Source organism: Formica exsecta, unplaced genomic scaffold, assembly GCF_003651465.1.
Source record: "Formica exsecta isolate Colony F162 unplaced genomic scaffold, ASM365146v1 scaffold2138, whole genome shotgun sequence".
NCBI classification, from domain to species: Eukaryota; Metazoa; Arthropoda; class Insecta; order Hymenoptera; family Formicidae; genus Formica; species Formica exsecta.
This window is the reverse complement of record NW_021849435.1, coordinates 10,271-29,233: the sequence shown is the minus strand read 5'-3', so window position 1 is coordinate 29,233 and position 18,963 is coordinate 10,271. Positions and strand designations below refer to the sequence as shown.

At 31.6% G+C, this 18,963-nt stretch overlaps 3 protein-coding genes across 4 annotated transcripts in view; 1 reads left to right on the top strand and 2 right to left on the bottom strand.

Moving 5' to 3' along the window:
• Window positions 1-267: 267 nt before the first annotated feature.
• LOC115235239 (glutathione synthetase-like) lies at window positions 268-3,593 on the top strand. Of its 2 annotated transcripts, none has more exons than XM_029806885.1 (12): window positions 268-451; window positions 513-759; window positions 939-1,122; window positions 1,193-1,268; window positions 1,350-1,480; window positions 1,711-1,756; window positions 1,882-1,955; window positions 2,051-2,218; window positions 2,408-2,561; window positions 2,807-2,914; window positions 3,033-3,319; window positions 3,398-3,593. In XM_029806885.1, exons 2-12 carry the CDS (start codon window positions 660-662, stop codon window positions 3,522-3,524), a joined length of 1,455 nt encoding a protein of 484 aa, XP_029662745.1. In that variant the 5' UTR covers window positions 268-451; window positions 513-659; the 3' UTR covers window positions 3,525-3,593. The 2 variants fall into 2 exon arrangements, with proteins under 2 accessions (XP_029662745.1, XP_029662744.1); XM_029806884.1 differs by having other exon boundaries at window positions 269-451; window positions 532-759.
• A 2,815-nt stretch (window positions 3,594-6,408) lies between these two features.
• Window positions 6,409-17,750, bottom strand: LOC115235238 (integrin alpha pat-2-like). The gene is made up of 8 exons (XM_029806883.1): window positions 17,217-17,750; window positions 15,586-15,973; window positions 10,848-11,146; window positions 8,821-9,384; window positions 8,095-8,517; window positions 7,875-8,038; window positions 7,235-7,761; window positions 6,409-7,161 (listed from the first exon to the last, which is right to left on the bottom strand). The coding sequence occupies exons 1-8, from the start codon at window positions 17,610-17,612 to the stop codon at window positions 6,842-6,844; spliced, it is 3,081 nt and encodes a 1,026-aa protein (XP_029662743.1). The 5' UTR covers window positions 17,613-17,750; the 3' UTR covers window positions 6,409-6,841.
• A 109-nt stretch (window positions 17,751-17,859) lies between these two features.
• Window positions 17,860-18,963, bottom strand: part of LOC115235235 (DDB1- and CUL4-associated factor 5) — a 5,156-nt gene continuing 4,052 nt past the window's right edge. Inside the window, exon 9 of the mRNA XM_029806879.1 lies at window positions 17,860-18,961. Coding sequence (XP_029662739.1) covers window positions 18,957-18,961 — 5 coding nt within the window. The 3' untranslated portion in view covers window positions 17,860-18,956. The remainder of the gene's footprint in view (window positions 18,962-18,963) is intronic.

Sequence of the window (18,963 nt, the reverse complement as noted above, 5' to 3'; positions counted from 1 at the left end):
ACACGAAAAACGGCAGCGTGGCGACTCTCATTCTTCTCTCTGATCATGTGCATCATGCATGAAACGGAACGCAGCCAAAGTTCGAACAGCTGTTGACATTGGGTCTGTTCATAGACATAGTATATCTAGACCGAGTGTTAAGGAGTAGGAGCCCCCACTCCTTAAATAAAGGCAAACGCTCGGTCTAGATATACTATGTCTATGGGTCTGTTCTTTATAGCCGAACTGAGCTGAACTGACTATACACTACACCAGTTCAGACTTTATCTTTCTTCTTCTAATGTGGAGAGAAAAAGATAAATTCTGAACTAGTGCAGCCAGTTCAGCTATAAAGAACAGACCTATTAACTTCCTGCTGCGCAGAAAAGCGGACGGAAGTGGATATGTAAATTCATATACCTGTGTGCTCTTATTTTTCATCTCATTTACTTCTTAGAAAATTAAAAAGATCGTATGTATAAATCTCATAAAGATTTTATCTTATTATCGTTTGTTTATAACCGTATGGATAGATCTTTATTTTGCCAATAGACCGAAGAAGAGGAAGTTATTCAAACACGTTCGTGAACAGTGTTGACATTATTTTTATAGTTGGGATTGCACACACATCGTGACAATAACATATGATAACGTAAATTATTATTCGATTCGATTTTATCATGACTACCTATCGATTAAAGCCCTGTATTCAGCTTCCTCTTTCGGAGGAGAAATTGAGAGAAAGCATAGATAAAGCGATAGATTGGACCCTTATGCACGGTAATGATATCTTATTACTGATAACAACTAAGTCACACCTAGTAATTAAACACATGACGTAACAAGTGGTTGTTTTTGCTATTTTATAGATTTAGCTATAAATATTTGAAAATAATATAAATCTAAAATTATCATAATAATTGATAACACACAGATATATGTGATATTTTGTTATTTAGGGATATCTATGCGATCCACGAAGAATTATAATAAAGATCAAGTACAACTACTACCATTTACGCTGATACCATCGAGTTTTCCTGAGAAACCTTTTTTTACTGTAAAAAGTGTACAAGTTTTATTAAATGAACTTATTTACAAGGTTGCCTATGATAAGGAATTTCTTACAAATAGTTTAAAAAGGTATTGTGAGTTTATATATCAGAATTTTTTATCTCATCTTTTTTAACACAGCATTATATATTTATTTTAGCACAATCCAAGCCGATCCATTTACAGCAAAATTGTTTCGCATATACGAGATAGTATACGAAGAAGGTTTTAGCCAGGTATACAAAATTAAATCTTGTATATTAGTAAAAATATAGAATGCAAAATACAAAATATATCTTACTCTTATAATTTTATAGAGCATAAGTCTTGGATTACTAAGATCAGATTATTTATTACACGATGATAGCTGTAAGATAAAGCAAGTTGAAATAAATACGGTAGCAACTAGCTTTGCTGCTTTGGCTACTGTTACATCTCGATATCATAGGTAAGCACAATAGTTAAGCATAATGTAAAAATTTATATTACAGAATTTTCAAACTTTACTCAATAATAACTTCTTTATTAAGCGTTATCAAAAAAAATGGTTCAGGACTTTTCGACTCAGTGTGGCCCAATCTATCTTCACACTTCGGGTGTGTCAAAATTTACCAGACACTCTGTATATATATATATATATATATATATTTTATAATGTGATAAAAATATTTATTTTAGATATATATTAGGAGAATTGGGATATACCAAGGAAGCATGTGAACAAGTAAGTTATTACAACTATCTTTAAAAAGTATAATTGTCTAGGAATTTGTATTATTTTGATATTGCAATATTTTTAACATGTTTTGTGTATATTATCACTTATTAATTATCATTATTATATATAAGATTCCAGAAAACAATGCCATTATTGGGTTTTGTGAGGGACTGGTACATGCATGGGAATTATACAATAATACAGAGTAAGTTGAAGAATATAAAACAGATTTTTTATTCTAGAGAAATCCTATATTTACATAAATAAAATTTATGAACAAAAATGTTCTCTGTATTCTAGAGCTATTATATTGTTTATTGTTGAGGATGTGACTTATAATATATGTGATCAAAGATTTCACGAATTTCAAATTCGTCAGTTATGTCCTAAGATAAAGATTATTAGAAGAAGTTTAACAAGCTTAACATTGGAGGAAGTAAAACTGGGACCAAATAAGGAATTAATTGTGTAAGTTGTCACATACACACACATCTGAATTATAGTTTACATTTTTTAAATTGTATCAAAGTTTACATAAAATACATAAAATCTTTCGAGAAGAAAAAAGATAATATTTTTAAAAAGAATATAAAAAATGTTGAATAAAAAATATAAATATCTGAAATACTGCAAATCTGAATCATTGAATTATTTTAGTGCAAATATGATAGTGGCTGTAGTTTATTATCGTTCTGGTTATGAACTCGAAGCTTATCCTACAGAAAAGGAATGGGATATTAGATTGTTAATTGAACGTTCTCAAGCAATAAAATGTCCATCAGTACAATATCATTTAGCAGGCACTAAAAAAGTATGTATTTTATTTCAATCATTTGCATAGGCAAGAGTGTCAAGCACATACATAAAAAAACTTATTATTTACATAAAATGTTAATTATTTATATTAAATGTTATATTAAATTGTACTAAATGATATTAAGCATTAAATGTACATCCAAACAACAAAGATCAACTTATATTTATTATAACTGAAATAAGAATTTTGTAATAATATCAGAATAAAATAAAATATTTTTAAAATCATCTTGTTTTTAGGTACAACAATCTTTGACTCAATCCAGTGTATTGAAAAAATTTCTAAAAGATGAAACATCTGTTGCTAGAGTGCAAGAAATATTTACTGGATTATATACATTAGACTTTGTAAGTAACTTATTAATCGAAGCATTTCTTTAATATTTAGATGCAAATCATAACTTTTAACACAATTTTTCATTTAAATATGTTTAAATGATACGTTTAAATATATTTGTTTCAACAGAATAAGGATGGAGAAAAAGCAGTGGAAATGGGTATAAATAATCCAAACAAATTTGTTCTCAAACCACAAAGAGAAGGAGGAGGAAATAACATATATAATGAAGATATAAGGACATGGTTGAGTTCGATGAGAGACTCTCAGGAGAGGACGGCGTGGATTCTCATGGATCGCATTTTTCCCCCATTACAAAAGAACTATCTGATACGTGCCGTTGAAGAACCGTCAAAAGATAATTTTGATTTATCGGAGGTTGTAACAGAACTTGGCGTATATGGAGTGATAATAGGGTAAGCGCAAGCGGAGAGATATCTCGCATTTAATCATATTATTTGTTAATAAACAACATTAATATAATATTTTTTTAGGGATAGCAATAATATAATACTAAATAAACAAGTTGGACATATTTTAAGGACCAAATCGTCGAGCGAAGACGAAGGCGGCATAGTGGCAGGTATTGGTGCCCTTGATAGTCCCTATCTAATTAGTTGAAGTAAAATTACTTCTACAGAGAGTAATATATATATATTATAACAAATAATATAGACTATGTTATTTAAATGTGTGTATAGTATGTTAATTGCCTTCACATCACCCCTCCCCTCCATAATTATCTTCCTTATTGTCCACAGTATAACATACTGTAAACATATAAATATATAGTGTGTACAGATAGAGAAACATTTAATAACACCGAGCGGGTTCTAAATTGTACTTTCCAAACAGTTTCAGTCAGATTTGTTTATCTTTTTCCTTGAAATTGGATGCTTTCATTCATCTCGTGATGAATCAAAGATTCTTATTTTTATTGATAACTATAAAATACACGCGAGTGAATACATGAATCTTGTATAAATCAATTTCATGCAAATGATAAATAGAATTTTAGCTTCTTTTAAAAACTATTTTTAAATATTTAAGAATAATGGTTATTGTTGCATATTTTAGATAGAAATTAAGACAAAAATCAAATAAGTTTTTTTATAAACACACCCCGTTGATTAACAGCCGAGAGAAAGTAGTAAAGAATATATTTTTTTAAAATTATACTCTCTATTATAAAATAATGTGCTCATTATTTTATAAGATTCTAGAAAGTTATACACAAATATGTGGGTTATAAAATATTTGAATTACATAAGTAATGGACAATTTTGTTATTTATTACTTATATCAAAAAATAAATACATATGCATATCACGAACTGATTAAAATACATACTAAATTGGAAATATATTAATCATGTGCGTTCAGTCATGATCAAGAATTTCCGTCGAAAATGTTGTTTCCACTACTACGTTATATTTTTTCTGAAATGCGAATTACTACTTCAATAAAGTACTTGACATTAATCATCAGTAGACTTCGGATTATATGCACGGAAAATTTAAAAAATATGCGCATATATATGCACGGATTTTTGCAAAAACATGCAAAAATTTGTACAAATTTGCAAAGAATATGCAGATATATATTTATAATCTATAAATATTTATTTTTTATAATATTTCAAATCTGTAGGAATAAATGCAAAATGAAATAGAAAATAAAAGAAGCTTTAATCAAATAATATATATTTTACAAATACAAAATAAATAATCACGATATTCAAAAATATAAACTTTATTTGTACATATAAACTTATATTTAAACTAAACTTATATTTAAGAAAATTAAATGTAAATTAAATTTTTTATTGAGAGTTAAAACAATATATTATTAAATGTTTTTCAAAATTTTCCAAAAGAAATCTATGCCTTCTGTCAGAAAATAAATATTTAAAAATGGAAAAAGAACGTTCAATATCTACAGATGTTATTGGGGCATTTTTAAGTTTACTAATTAATTCAGGGATAAGAAAGTTAATGTCGTTATCATCATTAGCAATTAATTCGCCTTTCAAAATTCTGTTGATTTTAGTTAGTAGCTTGTAACCTACATTTTCTTCCAGAACGTCATTTAATTTTTTAAAAATTGCTGCACCAATTTTACCTTTTTACATGAAGATAGGTTCAAGAGGAAGTGGAGTATTGGGAAGTTGCTCTTTGTAAAATTGAACCCGTAGAGGAGCTTCCAAAAATATTTTTTTTACGTTTTTAATCAGATCATTAATTAATGGAAATTGATTCCTAATTTCTTCAGCTACACGATTAAGACCGTGAGCTAAGCAACTGACGTGGATTAAATTTTCATAAAATATTTTTAAATTTTGGCCAGCTTTAATCATATATGGTGCGGCATCTGACAATAACAGTAAAATTTTTTGAGAAGGCACATGCTCGGGTAAAAAAAATTCTGACAATCCGTCTTGAATGAAGCGAGTTATTGTTAAATTGTTTGTTTTTTCAAGCTGTTTTGATGATATTAAATATGACTTACTTACGTTATCTTCGCAAAGAGATCTATCAATAAATACGCAATATACCGACCACAACTATCGGTAGTTTCATCTACTATAAAATAAATATAATTGTTGCCTATAATCTGTCTGATTTTAGGTATTGTTTCGGCATAACATGAATTTACAAATTTTTTTCGTAATGTACTTTCATCAGGAATATGTTGTTTACAATATTTTTAAAGAAATAATTGAAGATTTATATTGTTTAACTTATTTAAAAGAATATTTGAAGCGACTAGAGCTTGACATAAATCTTTGTTGAACTCTTCTTGTTCGGTCTGTTTAGAATTATTTTTTAAGCATTGGCCTAAAGTTTGGTGAAGAGCAGTAGACTTTTTAAATTTTTCGCATTTTCCAATATGTGAAGGAGTCTTAGCGTGCTGATCTATTAAATATTTTCTGTCACGGGATATCTGAAGCAGCGATTTTAAAATAAAAATAATATTTCTTATTTGCAGAATTATTTTATGTCTTGTATATACAGTCAAAATTTCAAAATATATTTAATATTATATAAATAAGGCTAATATTGATTTATAATTTTAAATGATTAATATAATAAAATAATTACGTATAATTGCAGCAACAAAGAATTTATAATTAATTATTACAACAATTAAAAATGATAATTTAATAATAATTAAAATTTATACTTTTGAATCCTTTTTTACTATAGCTAAATAAAAACATTGTTTTCTTTTCGATACTTACAATTTTATCGCATGCTCTGCAGAATACTTTATCTTCATCCAGTACAAGCTCTGGATATGGCTTAATCCATGTTAATATCTTATTGTTAGACATATTTATTTCGTCAATAATTTATCGAATTTATAATTTCACTTACTTCACACAGAGTCTAACGGAAGAATGAATAGCTCAGAGTTTCAGCATCAAGAACAGTTGAAAAAGAATTAAAAATGACGACACGGGAGACAATAAAAGGAGACAAATGATACAAGAAACAAAAATGAGTTCGAGATTGACGATATTTTTTATTTTTACTGAAAAGCAGTAGAAATCCAATTTTTATTGCGTTCTAGAAACGTTTCTCTTAATTCTATATATCTTTTATTTAAAATGAATTTTAAACGTAAGGTGACCTAGGGTTTCATTTTTATATTACTTCATTAATTTTTCCGTTTTGGATAGATATTTTAAGCAAAAATTAGAGTTGTATTCAATTATATGCAATAAAATATGCAAAATTTATGTAAATATGCAAACTTTGTAAAAATTTGCAAAGATTGAGTAAATATGCAAAATATGCAAAAATTAATTAATATTAATTAAATGTAAATATTATAATTTCTCCATATTATTAGAGCTCTCGTAAAATATGCAAAAAATAACAAATATGCAATTTGCATATAATCCGAAGTCTAATCATCAGGAACTACGAGAAGTTTCATTTACATTGCGAGAATGCTAAACATACGTCAGTCTCGGCTTTTAGGGCTTCGAGTTCCATCTTCTGCTTTCTCTTAAAGAAGCCGATCTTTATTAAACCCAGAATCAATAATATTAGCAATACAATCCCTAGAATTACTGAAAGCGCTATTATCCACACGGCTATTCGTTGAGCAACCGGCGAGCCCAAGAATGTCGTGGCAATCAAAACAGTATCCGGTTTATGACTCTCTCTTTGGGCGATATTATCAGGTTGCGTTATCGTAACGCTACCTTCAGTCACATAAAATATGATATCCTTGCCCTTCATCAGGTCAGCTACAAGTAGATAATATTCAAAGAATGTGAACTTTCTTTCTTTTATCTCTCAGCTATATGATATTATATTTACCCGGAAAATTCGATAATTGCAGATCTAGTGTTACCAAAAACTTGGCAACGGATAAGGAACTCAGGAACGGTCCCAGTCTGCAATCAATTCGCGTGCATTCGATCGCGCTATTTGTGCAATTGACATATAACGTTCTGTTCTCGGATGGCACGTACATCGGCGAATCCTCCTCGATGCTGAATCTCGCGTGCGTGTCATTTTCAGCGCTTTTCACCAGGATCGCGTTATCCGTAGACGCAATTCTTTCAGACATGACGGAGAGCCCGTAGGTTTCATTCGAATCACTGCAATAAAATTGATACGCATCCATTCTGCCAATAGTGTCGTTGATACTGACGATTGCTATGTTTCCAGTATCATGCGACCGTTGAATGTGCGTCGGAATTTTCACGGTCAACACGGTCTCCTCGATAGGACTGGTGCCGAATTTCTGAACCTCGTAGAAGTGCTGGAATCTGACACTATTTAGCGGTTTTTCCTCGCTTTCTTCATCGCGTAAATACGAGTATAAATTCTCCTGTGCTTTCCTGATGAAGAAATATATATTATAAATTATTATATTATATTATATTACAAATATTATATATTTGTTGTCCTTAGACACAAAATCTTACAATTTATGTTATGGAGATATACCAACCCGGCGATTGCTATATCAATGTCCACGTCGAAGTATATGGTGATCGCGTAACTATTGTCATCCCAATTCGCCTCGTCGCTCTGAGTGCTGATATTCGCCCGCAATTCCACTTGTCTAACGTCGTACCTCATCATACTCGTGTCTAGTTGGAATGTCAATGTTTTCTGAAAAATAAATCGTTATCCAAAAATAATCTTTTATCTAATGCGCATTATCGTACATTCATTCTCAGAGGATTGCCGATGTCGCAGATCACTTCCAGGATATCGCGAGGATTTTCCGTACACTCGGGCGGGATGCTCGCTAACGGTAGGGCTTCAATGAAGATGCGCACTTTGGTCTGATACGCCGGTTCGCCCCGATTGTAAGCGTCGATGCGTAGTGTGATTGTCGATGTGGAGCCGATGATGTATCTGTCATCTCCGGTCGACAATGCGACCCGAAGGTCGGACACGCATACGTTGTCTTCGCCGCAATCCAGGGCGAACGGGAGTTTCACGAGATCCTCGATTTTCGAGTGAGGCTTGTTTATCGCGACGCAAGATGCGCAAGACGATGAGCTTCCGTTTCTCGCGTCGAGATCGTCCTCCAGCTGCACAGACGCCGATATCTCGAGCGGGTCTATGATATTTCGAATGTTCTTCTAAAATATAAAGATAACATGAGTTTGATACGCTAAAAAACTATTATTAATTATATTATTATTATTTATCATTATTATAATTATTTATGATTATTATATTATCCAGGTCGAAGCTCTCCAATAATCCGTGCTAGAAAACGCAGAGAGTTCACACGCTTGTGTGAGGCTCTTATCGTCGTCAGTGTTGACAAAAAAAGTTTAGAGACCGTATCACGCGCACTATATACGGAGCGATCAAAAAGTCGGGATTAAATATATCAGGTGTGACACGTTTGAGGGACAAAATTTTTACATTTACAACACATATAACTGTAATAATAAAAATAAATAATAATAAAAATAAATAAGTAATAAATATACATAAATAAATTCATAAATGACATATTTATAAAATATAAAATTACGCAGGTACTCGGGTACGTATGCGCCCTCGTAGGATATCCAGATATCGACGACGAAGGACGTTGCGTTACGCAGCAATCTGATCGGCGGATACGTCAGTGTCACGTTCACCGTGACGACCGGCGCGGATCTCAGCAGGACCACCTCGCCGGACAGATAAGCACCCACGGCTATGTCGGGATAGCCGTCTCGGTCGATGTCACGGGGTTCCGAGATGGAGATCCCGAATCCTCGCATCATCGGCGAGAAACGCGCGCCGATTAGTCTCTGGCTGTATTCACGGGAGACGCCGTCCCTGTTACCATTGAATATATACACCGCGCCGCCACTCTCGTCCTCGTAAGGCGCACCTACGGCGATATCGCCGTAGCCGTCATAGTCGATGTCGCCCAGACACGCCACGGCAGTTCCGAATCTGCCACCGATGTTCTTGCCCTCGATCGTCTGCAGCTCTTCGAAATTGTTCTGGATTTTGCACGCAAGAAAAGATGTAATTTTTCGATAATCGAATATATTTTTTGTTCCTTTTTTTATTATTGTACAGAAAACACGTTTTCGTATCTATCGAGAAATTACTTTAGATATAACTTACTTTACGAGATATTTGCGTGCGTTGATTAAAATGACTCAACCTGTATGTATAAATAAATCCACCAAAAATACTGTCCTTAATGAAAATATTTCCAGAAAAAACTTAATATTTAATATTAAAATCTTTAATATTTCTTAATCTTTTTCTAATAATTTTTTTATCTTTCTTTACCAATGTTAAATGATATCCATTTTTAATAATTTGAAAACTGTGATTACTATAACTTTTTATTTTTAAGAATTAAAATCTTAATTAACTATTCTTTTTTATTCAATTATAATCATTTTTCTAAAATTATTTTTATCAATTATTATAAATAATGTTACAAAATTATTTCCTTATATTTCTATTGCTTCTAAGCACTTATAATTTTGTTTATCTTTGCCGTTAATTAAGATCAATTAATAATTTATAATAAAGATCTTAAATATAAATTTCGAATAATTTTATTGATTTTTCTAAAAATAAAAAGAATTTTATAAATATCAAGCTCTTCAGAGACGTAAATGCGTAACGATGCAATGCGTTCTTTTTATTGTTAGATTAATTCTAAGATAAATATGCATATTAGGGAACTCACCCTAATGACTTAGACCTTAATATATGTTGCCAAGATCATGATCCTGAGTAAGCCAAGACGTTTTAACCGTCGTCCATTGTTTATTAAAAAGTTATTAATAATTAAATTGTACGATAAGAACATGTATTAAAGGCGATAATCTGAACTTCTCCGATTTGAAGAACCATAATTTTAATATTAGTTGTATATTTAAGTATTTAAGTAAATGTATGTTTTATGGGCTTCGCCTCTGCTCTCACTCCCCTCAAAAAACTTACCAAATCCAAATCTAATCTTCATTTAAATAATAAAAATTGGTTTTGGTTAGAATTTTTTTGGGTAGTGGTGCAGGGAGAAAGGCGGAGCTCCTCCCTTGCCCATGCATTTATTTAAATATACTTAAATATACAATTAATATAAAATTCATGCTCGGAAAAGTTCATATTATCGCATTTAATACTTTTGTTCTTATCGTACAATTTAATTGTTAATAACTTTTTAATAAACCACGAGCGACAGCTAAAACCTTTTGGATGTTACTCAGGATCATGACCTTGACATATGTTGTCAAGGTTAAGGTCAAGGTCATTGAGGATGAATCCCCTAATATGCATATTTACCAATTCTAATTTTTTGTTAATCAAAATTTTTACTCGAGAAATTATTCAACGATGTCGAACGGAAGCTTAAATCTTGAACTCCGATTCTCGATAGATCCACACCGCTATATATTTATTCATAAATACTGTACTCATAAATTATTCATAAATTAAATACATTGTGTCGCCCCGTAAAGATGTAGACGAGACCCTCGTCCATGTCCCTGGACCATAGCGGCGCGCCGACGATCAATTCGTGTCTATGATCATTGTTAACGTCGCATGACGTTAACGCCGCGCCAAAGAACTCGCCGTATTGCTGACCATATACCATCGTTTTAATAAATATGCGCTGATTAGTTTTAGGAGGAAAAGCGAATACGAGAACCTTCCCGTACATATTGGCGCCTCTCGGCGCACTGCTGGCATACCAAATGTCCCGCTCGTTAAAATAAGCACCCGCTGTTACAGCGTATCCTGAAAGACACATGTTACAAGAGTTTAGCAGATTCTTTTACGAAGAGTCTGGTGTCTTGTAAAATTACACCTCTTTGTAAATAAACTGACGAAATCTCTATGAGAATCAGGAGCTGCCAACCTTTTTGGCTCATACAAGGTGATTCAAAAGATTACTGACAAACTTCAGGAGCGTATAGAGGGATCGTAATATAACAACTTTCGAATAGGAACCCATGGACAACATACCAATGAAAGAAATAATTTTAATTTGTACAAAATTTAACTAAGCAAAGATTAAGGTAAATGTCCCAGTGGCCGGACGTTTAAGCGTAGGTCGTCACAAATAATACAATTTATAATATTAGAAAGATTTTTAATATAAATATTTGCATTCAATCGAAAGCTTAAGATTCCCATAAGCAGGGAAAAATTATTCGAACCCATATATATCAATTATTAATTAAATATTTACATAAATAATGGAACGCGTCAATGTACCAGTGGCCGGACAGCTGAAATAGGTTACGGCCCAGTGTCCGGACATAACTTGTCCCAGTGTCCGACCATAACTAGAAAATTAATATGCTGACGAGAAATATTGATATAAATAGATATTTAATGACAAAATACAATTCTAATTTAAATTGGTATTTATACTTAATGATATTTTATTTTTGTCAAAAATTATAAAAATAATTTGTTGCATAATCTGGAAACATAAAACAGAGCATTTAATTTATAAGCTAAATTTCTTAACATCAGCGAACATGCAGATAACAGACCGAATAATAATACATAATAATATAATTAGTTAAATAAAGTTTAATTTTTCTTTGACACTTTTTTAATGACTTTTTCTGTTCACGTAAAATATTTTTTCTTCTATTTGTATCATTTTCAGCTTTTTCTGTTTTCTTTTCTTCAATTTCTTTAATTTTTTACAGTCTTTTATGTTCTCTTTTTTTCTTTTTATCTTTTTTTATTATTATTTACACATACGTCCGGCGAGTGAGACCACTGGTATTTTTAATGTATCAGTCTCCGAACGCTTAAAAATATCGTTTTAATTGTGATTTTTATGATGAATTTCGTCAAAGAGAGTTTCTAATTAATTTTTGAAATTAGATATTCGATTATTTATTCATAAATATAATTAAATATCCAATTTTCATACTATTTAATTAGATGCTTACGATTAACAAATTTGTTAACGATCGGCCATCATTTTGCCTAACCTTAGACACATGCTTATTTAATCAATTTTTTTTAATACAAAAATTTGAAATTAAGTTTATTTTCTTCCCCAGTTAATCGTCAAATGTTGGAGTTTTTTTTACAATAATTATTATTTTCATTTATAATTGTTCAAATAAACGGTAAATATTTTTTTTCTATGTGGTCGGATATTGGGACATGTCCGGCCATTGGGACATTTACCTTATATGAACACAATAATATTGTACAGTATTACAAAAGATGTTCAAAGCATACATGTAATTTCTTACATTTAAAGGCTTGGGGTAATTACGATAATTACGGCCCCCTATTTGAAAGATCGTTTCTAAAGACATTTTTGACGAGGAACACGGGAAAATAGTAAAAAAAATTTCCGATCAATAGTTTTCGAGATATATCACTTTAAAGTATTGGACATGATAATAAAACTTTATAGAAACGATGTTGACCTTGACATATGTTGTCCTGAGTAACTTTTCCTTATAACTTAATCGGCGGTCTCTTATAATTTTTGAGATATTTAAAGTTAAAGTTTAATTCAAAACGAAAATTTGGTTTGGGTTGTATAACGTAACCCAAACCAAATTTTAGATTTAAATCAGAAATAGGTTTGGGTTAGGTTATATCTTTCGGAAGTGGAGCCCCCCGTAGGGAGGGCGGAACCCACTGTGTCCACGCATATACTTTACAACGCGAAGCGAGATCCACCCCACAATTGTTATGTGGGTGGGAGATGGATTGGGTTAGATTCGAAAAAATGTAAACAACGCAAGACATTGGTAGTACATACGATTCTAAGCTACACATGGAAAATACTCGCAACAGTAATCTTCACAACATATGTCAAGGTCAAGGTCATTGGGTCCGTTTTGTAACGTTTTATTATCATGTCCAATACTTTAAAGTGATATATCTCGAAAACTATTGGTCGGAAATTTTTTTTACTATTTTTCTCGTGTTTTTCTTCAAAAATGCTTTCAAAAACGACCTTTCAAATAGGGGGCCGTAGTTATCGTAATCGTGCCAAAGGCTTGTATCGATTCAGGATTATTTCGGAGAAAATATATTTCCTATTCGAAAGTTGCTATATTTCGATCTTTCTATACACTCCTGCAGTTTGTCAGTAACCTTTCATCAAATCACCCTGTATAATTGTCATACTTCAGCCTTATTGTAAAGAAGACTATAATATAAGCCTTCAGGGGATGCCGGACCGTTCTGTTTTACCGGCCATAATAATTATATATTTGCTTAATATAAAAGTTTTGCAACGTGTACGTGCAAAATAAGATACCTCTCCACTCGAAAATGCATAAAAGAATATAAGTAAACGTCTAAAAATGTATTTAGAAGCCTAGTAAAAAACATTTCGGTGTGCAAAATTTTGCATAGTAAAATCGTTTTTATAAAGCTTCTAAACTCACTTCTCGAAGTTCACTAATACACTTTGACAAAATGCCGAGTGCGGAGTCCATTTGTTAGGCACGTGCAGATTACAAATTTTTTATATTAAGTAAATGTTGACGGCAGAAGCCGATAACAAAACTGTAATTTTTTAATTTTTTTTTCGCTTTTCATATGAAATCATAAACCCCGCACTCCGTTATTATGTATACTTTAATTATGGAAAAGGATTTGTTGATATCTATAATCAACAAAAATATTTTGCATTTTAACTAATATTCGTATTCTGTCGGTATCCGGCATCTTCTTCAGTCTTTTTATAAAACGCTATGTTCTTTACAATAAAATTGAAAATTGATATGTCATAGAGAAACAAAAATCTCATACTCTCTATTTACTGAAAATTTCGACGATTTTTCTACAAAAAGATGACGTTTTAGAAAAAGGGACAGAGATAGAGACGAATATTTCAAATATAATATTTCTTTTTAAAAAACGCACGTAAAAAGAAAACGAATGTAAAGAAGGTTAAACTTGACTCATTCTTAAAATAAAATAGATATTTATAAGCGCAAAATTATTAAATAAAAAAATTATTAAATTAAAATAATTTCAATTGTCATGCACAATCTTTTCTACTTTTATTATTTAAATTACAAAATAAATAATACAGTTTTAGGTAAATATAGCGAATAGGGGACCCAACCCCAATGACCTTGACCTTGACATATGTTATCAAGGACATAATTCTGAGTAACTTTTTCTTCTAATTTAATCGTCGCTCGCTGCTTATTAAAAAGTTATTAACAAACAGACATTTGTAAAAATCAAGATTTATACATAGTCTGACAATGAAAAACTGGATATTTAAGTTAATTTACAGAAATAGTCCTACGTATACTACACGTATAAACTGAAATAAACACAAGTTTTTACATATATTTTATATATATAATACTAATATATTGAGAAGTAATAACTTTACGCTTAGAAGAATTAAACAAGACTGTTATCATAAGAATTCACTAGTACAGAAGATAATAAAAAATAAACATAAAATAGTATAATAACTAAATATTAAAAAAGTAAAAATATAAAAATGCATGTATAAGTAACAAATATAAACATATACCCGAATATTTCATTCAAATATTAATTTACATACCTCTCTACAAAAATTTGTCCAATCAACAACAGCTTTATCATGTATTTCCAACTCATTACATATAAGAGATTGTCGTGGTGGTTTAATTATTAAAAAATATCCAATAAACCGACAAATTTTTACCATATCCAAATGAGTTTTAGAAAACCAAGTGTTATTCAACATACTTATTTTAAAGTTGCATGTTATCCGTTGTCTTTTTCGTCCAGATATAGTCTTATAATATTTATTAGTGCAATGCATGATAAAGCTTTTAAATATATTTGTATAAGTTATAATATTTCTACATTTTGGACATTGAATATTATCACGAATAACTTGTTTATCAATAAGATACTGTATTAGAGCATCATAATTATATGTTAAATGAAGAAATTCGTGCAAATGCATTGTATTATTAACGAAATGCACTATTATTTGTACTAATATATTGAAAAGTAAAAACTTTACGCATGGAATTAAACAAGACTGTGTCATCATAAGAATTCAATTATGTTCTTGACAACATATGTCAAGGTCAAGGTCATTGGGGTTGGGTCCCCTATTCGCTATATTTACCCAATTTTTATACAGTGATCAGCAAAACTGGTTCGGTCATCGCTACCTTTAGGGAGGGGAGGAAGGAGGATAGCGATAAGAGATATATCTTTACCGAAATAATTGTAGCTGTGAACCTGTTGCTCCCTGGCGACCGAGGGAATTATCCTACGCGAGAATGGTTCGTCTATCGAGGCGGTAATTAATAACGCATGACCCTTCCAATTGTATACGCCTGGAGCGCCCAACGCCACGCTCACATTGTATCTCGGGGAGTTCACGTGCAAGGAGAAGCCAACCTGGCCCACCCCGTAGTTATAGATGCCTATGTCGTTCTTGGACGTGATCTGACTTTCGGGGTTCGAAAGCGGTAATAATCGCTCCTCCGCCTCTCTCTCGAATGCAGTAGCGTTGATGGCTCGTGTCGCATAGCAAATACCGTTCATGAACCAATTGGGCCTGTTGCCGTTCACGATATTGTTTATCCATCGCGGTCCGCAAACCTTCGTTCGAAGCAATTATTTGTTAAATTATAAAACAGAGAGACAAAAATGAGAAGTAAAAGAAATGTTTAAAAAAATCTTGTAATTTAATTTTTTGGGGATATTCAATATATTTAATATTAGACATTTAACAATTAATTGACATTCTATTAAAAGGTCGTTTAGCGTGATACGAAAAGAGCTCTTGTTATTTGTATTGATCTAAATTTTGGAAACTTTATCCAGAGAGATCGTTTAATTTTCAAAGTAATCGTACGTTTCACGCAATAATAATTATACGTAGTTTTCGAATTATCATTACTTTTCTTTGTCCGCAGATTATAAAATTAATACTAAACAACAAGAAGTCAATCCTAAACCATCTGATCCAAATAAAATTCTAATTAAATTTAATAATTATTAATATTATTGAAAAAATAAATTTAAAAAAATGATTAATTTAATAAATCGATAAATAAAAATTCCTTTATTTGTACTCCCATAAACAAACGCGACACTCAATCAATTAATATATAAAACTATATATTAATTGAATTAAAACTAAATAATAATCATTCTCTATAATAATCCCTAAATCTAATAAATATAAATATAATCTAAAAAATAAAAATATTAAAAAGAAATAAAATAAATAAATAATTAATTATTTAACAAATTATTTCTTTAATTCCATAAATTAATATTTTTATTTTAAATTATTTAAATTTTTTTATCTTAAATAATTTTAATTTAACAAACAAATTCAAAATTAATATAATTAAGGGCTATATATGCGAATAAATAAAATTAATATAATCTTTAAAATAAACTATAAATAACATATGTATATATAAATCATAATATGTATTCTGACAAAGTTGGAGTCAGTGTTTTTTACAAAAAGATAAGTGAGCAATTATTATTTTTAATTTGATAAAAAATAGTGGATTTTTAAGAATTAAAAATCTTTTATTTCTTCGATATTAAATGTTCCTGTTGTTTATCGAAGTTTCGGAAACTTAATTAATCGTACGCATAATTAATCGAGTGAGAGAGACAGATCTTTTAATATGTAATTTAAATATTTTTAGATAATCAAGTGTCTTTGCATCAAATCTTCCAATAGGGAAAATTCGATGTTAGATTAAATCAAAATTTGAAACGCAATAGTTTTCAAATATGCACGGCTAGTTATTGATAATGAAAGAAATATTGATTATTGACACTGAAAAATATTGCGAAAGGATAAGAAATATTGACACACCACAACTCTGGGCTCGGTCTTGTTTTCTACGGCGATGGTCGCACCGATCCAGGCATTATCCTTGATTTGATTGATCAGCGTCTCACGAGGATGAGGACCGTTCCCGGTCTTGTCGATCATCCACTCTCCGCATACGCCGTTCATCGCACACTTGAAGACCGTTCCCGGTTCGGTCACAAACGGCAACTCGCTGGAGTTCGCTCGCGGAGCTCCCACGAGCAGCAGAGGCCCCTCCGCACTCGTATAAAGGGCCACCGAAAATCCAAAGTAACTGTGACGCTCGCCAGATACGCGCGTAGGATCATCGTACACCTTGGCATTGAGTGTATCGATATTATACGCCAACGGGTTGAGTTGCGCGATTGTTAAAATGAAGATTAAACTCGCACGTAACATTTTTTTTTAGGAATATCCTTAAGAAGGTTTCGCGTGACCTGTGTAAGAAAACTGCGAAATGACTGATTTGTTTCGCCGCCGGATGTGGTGCTTGAATACCGCATGACATCATTTACGTTAGTCAACGTTTATTCATGTAACGATTAACTCCGATAGAGGCGAAAAAAGCGTAAGGGGCCTTCGTTCTCGAACGCAGACCTGAGGCGGAATAATCGCAGAGTAATAAATCGCAAGTTCCGCTATCTTTTTTCTCTTCTCGTTTATTCGTAATCAGTTATAATAAAGATGTATATAAATGCGCAAGATTAAATAATGTAATATACAGTTACAATAATTCTTCTTTTTCTTTCCTTCAAATCTCTCAACACATAGGAAAAAAAATGTATATCAATTTATTACTTTTTTTAATTACTTTCCATCGCGCAAACCATGTATCAACAGTACAATACATCATTAGCCGAGTCATCGCAAAATGTTTTTTAAAGCTAATGCGGATGTGTATGTTAATTCGCGTCTATAGTTCTGCCTCCATTACACATGCAATTTATTACATCGCCAGAGCCGCGAAATGTTTTCACCTCGCGCGATAATCGGCGACTGTCCTAGATATTTAGATCAAGCACTGACAGTCGCAATGGCATTTACGCAGGACGAGAGATACGGGGAGCGGTACCAAACAACGACGTAAATTTCGTTTACCAGTGACTTGATTTATGAACACGTCGGAACGCATAATCGCAAATATAATTTGCGCACAGTATTTAGAACGTATTACTAAAAATTTTGAAGGACCTGCGTAAAAAAAAACGCAATACAGTATTTCCTCGTTTCGTGCGACCTGCGCGGGACTGGCATCAAATAAAATAGCGTAATTTAATAATTTAAAGTAATTTAAATAAATAATTGTTTTCTTTTTACATATAAAATTCTCCGACATCTTCTGAAAATAAAATGATCATAAGAACGAATAAGAGAATTCGAGAGGATAATTATCAGCGTCGAAGATAAATCTCAGTCAGTCAAATGAAATTAGATGATCACGCAAGGCTCGAGACTTGGTCGTTCGAGAAGCGATCTCAAGGACGATTCATCATCGGAACTGAAGCCAAATGAAACGAGGAATTACTGTACATTTACGACGAATGGGATTAAAGATACGGACGATAGGATCCAGAACAAAATCGAAACAAAGAAATTGATCGCATATTCGCGCGTGATCAAAAACTTAGTGTTATAAAAATATATTTCAAGGAATCACAGATTATATTATGTACAAATGGAGAAAGAGTGATGCGGGAAATCGGAGTAGAGCGTCGGGAGAGGAGAGTAGTAAAACGAGAGCGCTTAATCG

Bases quoted from the DNA above. Each gene is read 5' to 3' on its own strand.
- LOC115235239 (XM_029806885.1), top strand. From the start codon at position 660: ATGACTACCTATCGATTAAAGCCCTGTATTCAGCTTCCTCTTTCGGAG. The intron at 1,481-1,710 runs GTAAGCACAATA...TATTTATTTTAG, and splicing joins GTTACATCTCGATATCATAG to ATATATATTAGGAGAATTGG. The intron at 1,956-2,050 runs GTAAGTTGAAGA...TCTGTATTCTAG, and splicing joins GAATTATACAATAATACAGA to AGCTATTATATTGTTTATTG.
- LOC115235238 (XM_029806883.1), bottom strand. From the start codon at position 17,612: ATGTTACGTGCGAGTTTAATCTTCATTTTAACAATCGCGCAACTCAAC. The intron at 15,974-17,216 runs GTGTGTCAATAT...CTTCGAACGAAG, and splicing joins AGACCGAGCCCAGAGTTGTG to GTTTGCGGACCGCGATGGAT. The intron at 11,147-15,585 runs GTAAAGATATAT...TGTGTCTTTCAG, and splicing joins TCACAGCTACAATTATTTCG to GATACGCTGTAACAGCGGGT.